This window comes from Thunnus thynnus, chromosome 5 (assembly GCF_963924715.1).
Source record: "Thunnus thynnus chromosome 5, fThuThy2.1, whole genome shotgun sequence".
NCBI classification, from domain to species: Eukaryota; Metazoa; Chordata; class Actinopteri; order Scombriformes; family Scombridae; genus Thunnus; species Thunnus thynnus.
Window position 1 is genome coordinate 33024253 of NC_089521.1, and position 7234 is coordinate 33031486.

General features: G+C 40.9%; 2 protein-coding genes across 2 annotated transcripts; both read right to left on the minus strand.

The window, feature by feature from the left end:
• Positions 1-214: 214 nt before the first annotated feature.
• On the minus strand, positions 215-2650 carry LOC137183644 (tripartite motif-containing protein 16-like). The gene has a single exon (XM_067590838.1). It carries the CDS (start codon positions 2455-2457, stop codon positions 787-789), a length of 1671 nt encoding a protein of 556 aa, XP_067446939.1. The 5' UTR covers positions 2458-2650; the 3' UTR covers positions 215-786.
• Positions 2651-3588: 938 nt separating this feature from the next.
• On the minus strand, positions 3589-6353 carry LOC137183643 (tripartite motif-containing protein 16-like). Its single transcript, XM_067590837.1, has one exon. The coding sequence runs from the start codon at positions 5904-5906 to the stop codon at positions 4236-4238; it is 1671 nt and encodes a 556-aa protein (XP_067446938.1). The 5' UTR covers positions 5907-6353; the 3' UTR covers positions 3589-4235.
• Between the last annotated feature and the right edge of the window lie 881 nt (positions 6354-7234).

Below are 7234 nucleotides of genomic sequence, written 5' to 3' on the forward strand. Positions count from 1 at the left end.
GACAAACGTTTGTCTGCTCTGAACATGAACTCTGTACTTTGTGGTGTTTCAGGAGGAAAACTGCCTCAAATAAACTCTCATTTTAGTTTCACATTTTCTCCACAAGCTTTGAATGAGATCCTGAGATGAAGACAGAAGAAAACACTTTGCTCACTGTTGAAATAATAACTTTATTGATTATGTAAAGCTTCAGATTGTTCACACATTTGATCAGTAAAGTCTGTTAAATGACTCTTGTTCAATGATTTCATGTACGGATTCACTTCATCCACACAATCAGTTAGTTTAACCCACAATGTACAAGAACATAATAAATGATCTGCTCGTTGATTATTATCATGATAATTACAGTTTATGAATCTACAAAGTGATGAGAACAAAATATCTATGAGGGAAGTTCTGCTGTTTTCTCTGTTTAAGACACTGAGGTGGAAGAGAAACAACAGCACACAAATACATCAATACAAACATGAAACTAACATTTAGAACAAAGAGAAGTTCACATTTTCATCTGAAGAAACGTCAGTGAAGGTTAAAAACATCATCATGAGCAGTGATAGCCTCCATGGATAAAAACACACAGCAAAAAGTGATATTTAAAGAAACTGAAAACATCAACAGAACAACAAATGAAAAGAAAAAAAGTGTTGACAATCCCAGTTTGATTGACAGCTGATCTCTGTGCAGTTCAGAAACACCACAGCAACGAGCTCTCAGAAACAATGGAGACAAAAACATGAAGAATTACAACAGAATCTGACACATGAAGTCTGAAATGACTTCTGTCTATTTGACTTTACACAACTCAGCTGTGTTTCCATAATTCAGATAAAGTCCAGCATAGAGAGGCTGAGTGAATGTGGTCTGGACTCTGTGGAGGAGAGTCATGGTTTCAGAGACGCTGTAGAAGGACAGAATACCTGCTCTGTGATCCAGGTACACTCCTACTCTGGAGGAACCAGGACCTGAGACGGGAGTTGAGATACTGTTGAACCACAATGTATAACTGTTAGTGTTACAATCTAAAGACCAAGATTTGTCATTAAATCCAAATCGACATTCATGAGAGTGTCCTGCTCTGCTGATATTCTTGTATGCGACTGCTACACGAACTCCTCCCCCTCTCCACTCCACCTCCCAGTAACAACGTCCAGTCAGACTCTCTCTACTTAGGACCTGAGTCCAATTAGTGAATCTGTCTGGGTGACGAGAATAAGACTGTGGTCGACTCATGAATGTTGCTTTTTTGTTCCCCTCAGATAATAACAGACGTGTGTTGATTGTGTTTGGATCCAGTGTGATTTCACATGAATATTTTAAGAACTCAGCTCTGGTCTTGGGTTCTGCTTCTGACAGTAAAACGTCCACTTCAGTCACTGCCTGTGAGATGGTTGTCCTTTTCTCCCTCAGGATGTCCTGTAGTTTAACTCTGAGCTCTGACACAGCTGCTGTCACATCCTCAAAGTATCTCAGAGGACGGATATTGATGCTGGATGAGTCTGTAGATGCACTGAGTTGTGACAGTGAGGGGTAGTTGTGTAGAAACTGGTTGTGATCCTCTGTGTGTGAGAGCTGCTTCAGTTCAGCATCTTTCCTCTTCAGCTCAGTGATCTCCTGCTCCAGCTTCTCCTGAAGCTCTTTGACTCGACTCACTTCAGTTTCCTGCTGGGATCTGATCTGCTGCTTCACATCAGAGCTTCTTTTCTGGATGAGACAGATCAGCTCAGTGAAGATCTTCTCACTGTCCTTCACTGCTTTATTAGCAGAGCGATTGACGGCCTCCATCTCCTGTTGAAGCAGCTTCACATCTTTCTCTCTGTCCTGGATTCTCTGCTGGATGTTTTGTCGACTCACCTCGAGCTCTCTCTGCCTCTCAGTCCTTTCTGCTGCAGCTGAGACTGTGTCGTGGCCTTTATGTTCATCCACAGAGCAGAGATAACAAATACTCTGCTGATCAGTACGGCAGAACATCTTCATCACCTCATTATGACGAGAGCAGATGTTCTCCTGGAGCTTCTCTGAGGGGTTGACCAGCTTGTGTTTTTTAAATGTAGCTGATTCAAAGTGAGGCTGCAGGTGTTCCTCACAGTAAGAGGCCAGACACACCAGACAGGACGTGAGGGCTTTCCGCTTCCTCCCAGTGCACACATCACAGGCCACATCTTCAGGTCCAGCATAGCAGTGATCAGCAGGAGCAGCTTGGAGTCCAGTCTTCTTCAGCCGCTCCACTAAAGCTGCTAACATGGTGTTTTTCACCAGGACAGGCCTCTGTGTGAAGGTTTGTCTGCACTGAGGGCAGCTGTAGATCTTCCTCTGATCCTCTTCATCCCAGAAGCCTTTAATACAGTTCATGCAGTAGCTGTGTCCACAAGGAATAGCCACCGGATCCTTCAGTAGATCCACACAGATGGAACAAGAGAAGGTTTCTTGGTCGAGCTGATCTCCTTTCTGCGCCATTTCAGCTCTCAGTGGCAACGACTGTCTGAGTTTCACTTCCTGAGTTTCACTTCCTCACTTCCACTTCAAGTTTGACAGCTCTTGTGCTACATTACATGTTGGTTACACCCATCTGCAAACTGTAGATATGAAGGGGAGGGAACAAGGAAATATGAGTACAGAGTAGAGCTTTTTGTGTTTGAGAGCAAGAAGAGGAGGGAGGGTTTATCAAGCGCTGATTCATTTCAGGTAGAGGAGCAGTTTTAAAGGGATACTGGCTGCTTTTCATTTGGCTAATGTGGCTCCTCGCCACAAATCTGAAATCTAAAGTAACTTAAATGGAAATACTCAAGTAAATAACAAGAACTTCAAAATTATACTGAAGCACAGTGCTTGCGTAAATGTACTTAGTTACTTTCCAAGACTGATATTTATGTGTTTACATATTTTAGCATTTAAACATCACCACTTATGTTGCATCAGTCATCTCTTTTAATCACAGAAAGAATCAGTTAATCATAATAAATATAAAGGCTAAAAGACTAAAAGAAAGTAACAACAACAACAAAATACAGACTTGTTTCAGTTTGCTTGTTGCTACAACTAGTAACCACTAGATGGAGCACTTTTCAGTTTGAGATGGAGTTACAACAGTCTGCAGAGTCGGTGTTAAATCTCCTGACTAACAAGCAGTGATGGAAAGTAACTAAGTACATTTACACAAGTACTGTACTTAAGTACAATTTTGAGGTACTTGTACTTTACTTGAGTATATCCATGTGATGCTACTTTATACTTCCACTCCACTATATTTCTCAGGGAAATATTGCACTTTCTACTCCACTACATTTATTTGACAGCTTTAGTTACTTTTCAGATCAATATCTTACACATAACACATTTGATCAGTTTCTTATATATATATTGTTATTGATTAGACTATTCAACAGTATAATGTGTTGAAAGCATTAAAATGTTTTAGTGAAGAAAGCTGAAAGTACAGAGACTGACTGACAAACGTTTGTCTGCTCTGAACATGAACTCTGTACTTTGTGGTGTTTCAGGAGGAAAACTGCCTCAAATAAACTCTCATTTTAGTTTCACATTTTCTCCAGAAGCTTTGAATGAGATCCTGAGATGAAGACAGAAGAAAACACTTTGCTCACTGTTGAAATAATAACTTTATTGATTATGTAAAGCTTCAGATTGTTCACACATCCGATCAGTAAAGTCTATTAAATGACTCTTGTTCAATGATTTCATGTACGGATTCACTTCATCCACACAATCAGTTAGTTTAACCCACAATGTACAAGAACATAATAAATGATCTGCTTGTTGATTATTATCATGATAATTACAGTTTATGAATCTACAAAGTGATGAGAACAAAATATCTATGATGAGGGAAGTTCTGCTGTTTTCTCTGTTTAAGACACTGAGGTGGAAGAGAAACAACAGCACACAAATACATCAATACAAACATGAAACTAACATTTAGAACAAAGAGAAGTTCACATTTTCATCTGAAGAAACGTCAGTGAAGGTTAAAAACATCATCATTAGCAGTGATAGCCTCCATGGATAAAAACACACAGCAAAAAGTGATATTTAAAGAAACTCAAAACATCAACAGAACAACAAATGAAAAGAAAATAAGTGTTGACAATCCCAGTTTGATTGATAGCTGATGTCTGTGCAGTTCAGAAACACCACAGCAACGAGCTCTCAGAAACAATGGAGACAAAAACATGAAGAATTACAACAGAATCTGACACGAAGTCTGAAATGACTTCTGTCTATTTGAGTTTACACAACTCAGCTGTGACTCCATAATAATAAGGACGAAGTCCAGCATAGAGAGGCTGAGTGAATGTTTTCTGGACTCTGTGGAGGAGAGTCATGGTTTCAGAGATGCTGTAGAAGGACAGAATACCTGCTCTGTGATCCAGGTACACTCCTACTCTGGAGGAACCAGGACCTGAGACGGGAGTTCTGATGTTGTTGAACCAAAATGTATAACTGTTAGTGTTACAATCTAACATCCAAGATTTGTCATTAAATCCAAATCCACATTCATTCGAGTTTCCTGCTCTGCTGATATTCTTGTATGCGACTGCTACACGAACTCCTCCCCCTCTCCACTCCACCTCCCAGTAACAACGTCCAGTCAGACTCTCTCTACTCAGGACCTGACTCCAATTAGTGAATCTGTCTGGGTGACGAGAAGACTGTGGTTGACTCATGTATGTTGCTTTTCTGTTCCCCTCAGATAATAACAAATATGTGTATGCTGTGTTTGGATCCAGTGTGATTTCACATGAATATTTTAAGAACTCAGCTCTGGTCTTGGGTTCTGCTTCTGACAGTAAAACGTCCACTTCAGTCACTGCCCGTGAGATGGTTGTCCTTTTCTCCCTCAGGATGTCCTGTAGTTTAACTCTGAACGCTGACACAGCTGCTGTCACATCCTCAAAGTATCTCAGAGGACGGATATTGATGCTGGATGAGTCTGTAGATGCACTGAGTTGTGACAGTGAGGGGTAGTTGTGTAGAAACTGGTTGTGATCCTCTGTGTGTGAGAGCTGCTTCAGTTCAGCGTCTTTCCTCTTCAGCTCAGTGATCTCCTGCTTCAGCTTCTCCTGAAGCTCTTTGACTCGACTCACTTCAGTTTCCTGCTGGGATCTGATCTGCTGCTTCACATCAGAACTTCTTTTCCGGATGAGACAGATCAGCTCAGTGAAGATCTTCTCACTGTCCTTCACTGCTTTATCAGTAGAGCGATTGACGGCCTTCATCTTCTGTTGAAGCAGCTTCACATCTTTCTCTCTGTCCTGGATTCTCTGCTGGATGTTTTGTCGACTCACCTCGAGCTCTCTCTGCCTCTCAGTCCTTTCTGCTGCAGCTGAGACTGTGTTGTGGCCTTTATGTTCCTCTACAGAGCAGAGATAACAGATACTCTGCTGATCAGTACGGCAGAACATCTTCATCACCTCATTATGACGAGAGCAGATGTTCTCCTGGAGCTTCTCTGAGGGGTCGACCAGCTTATGTTTTTTAAATGCAGCTGATTCAAAGTGAGGCTGCAGGTGTTCCTCACAGTAAGAGGCCAGACAAACCAGACAGGACTTGAGGGCTTTCAGCTTCCTCCCAGTGCAGACATCACAGGCCACATCTTCAGGTCCAGCATAGCAGTGATCAGCAGGAGCAGCTTGGAGTCCAGTCTTCTTCAGCTGCTCCACTAAAGCTGCTAACATGGTGTTTTTCACCAGGACAGGCCTCGGTGCGAAGGTCTGTCTGCACTGAGGGCAGCTGTAGATCTTCCTCTGATCCTCTTCATTCCAGTGTTTTTTAATACAGTTCATGCAGTAGCTGTGTCCACAGGGAATAGCCACTGGATCCTTCAGTAGATCCAGACAGATGGAACAAGAGAAGGTTTCTTGGTCGAGCTGATCTCCTTTCTGCGCCATTTCAGCTCTCAGTGGCAACGACTGTCTGAGTTTCACTTCCTGAGAAGTAAAACATGTTTGACAGCTCTTGTGCTACATTACATGTTGGTTACGCCCATCTTCAAACTGTAGATCTGAAGGGGAGGGAACAAGGAAATAAGAGCACAGAGTAGAGCTTTTTGTGTTTGAAAGCAGGAAGAAGAGGGAGGGCTTATCAAGCGCTGATTCATTCAAAGTAGAGGAGCAGTTTTAAAAGGATACTGGCTGCTTTTCATTTGGCTAATGTGGCTCCTTGCTTCCTTCACTCATGTCTCACCTCCTCCCAGCGAGGATGGAGGAATTTAATTAACCTAAAGGGACGTCCTCACTCACTACAGCCTTATTTTGAGGAGACGACAATGACGCACAGCATCTCCACTGTCAAATATGTAGAAGTCAGCTATCAATATGTAGACATGATTAAGTAACAGTTTAAACTCTAAAGTTTAAACTTAAAATTCATGTACAATTAATTAACAGTTTCAAGTGTTACTTAATAATTTCTACATATTGATAGTTGGAAGGAAAACACCTGATCACTGCTCCAATGTTTTATCATTTGATTATAGATCTACAGCATCGTCTGGCTGTCGAATGGACAATGTAAACCTGTTAGTTACTGTAATTACCGAGGTGTTCTCAGAAACTGAAATGACTCCCCAGGTTTTAAAATTACTGAGTTCTCCTGATATTCAGTTTAATCAAACTTTCTATTGATTACAGAAATACTCTAGATGAACAACAGAGAAATGAATCACTGTTGTAGAAATGATAAAATTCCAGTAATGTGATAAAAAAGATAATTAAATCATTTTATTTGATAACATTCTTTAAGTATTTGTGAAAAACCAGATTAAATTAAGAATGTAAAATCGAGTAAAAGGTTCATTTTTAATATTAGATGAATTTAAACAAATCAATAGTTATTTGTTGCAGCTCTGAATCTGCAGCTCTCAGAGAACATGAATGCATCAGATTATTTGGTTTTGTTGTTCACAGTCATACCGCTCCTACCAGTCCCAGCAGATTGGTGCCCCGTGTGAGGCTTCCCTGATATCAGCCTTTTTTTTGCAATAGTTATCTGCAATAATCAATAATTCATATTTTTGAATTATCAATATTTTTTCCGAAGATTCCAATTTTTGAAATTTTGACTTCTTTAGTGCTCTGCCAAGCATATACAGTGTGGTTGTGTATCGTATACAGTGTGCACTGGTGGTTGTGTTAGCAGAGAGTTGTTAGCATTTTGCATGCTAGTTGTTTAGCCCCCAACACTGCAACCAGCTATTACTCACCAGAGGTGCTGAAGC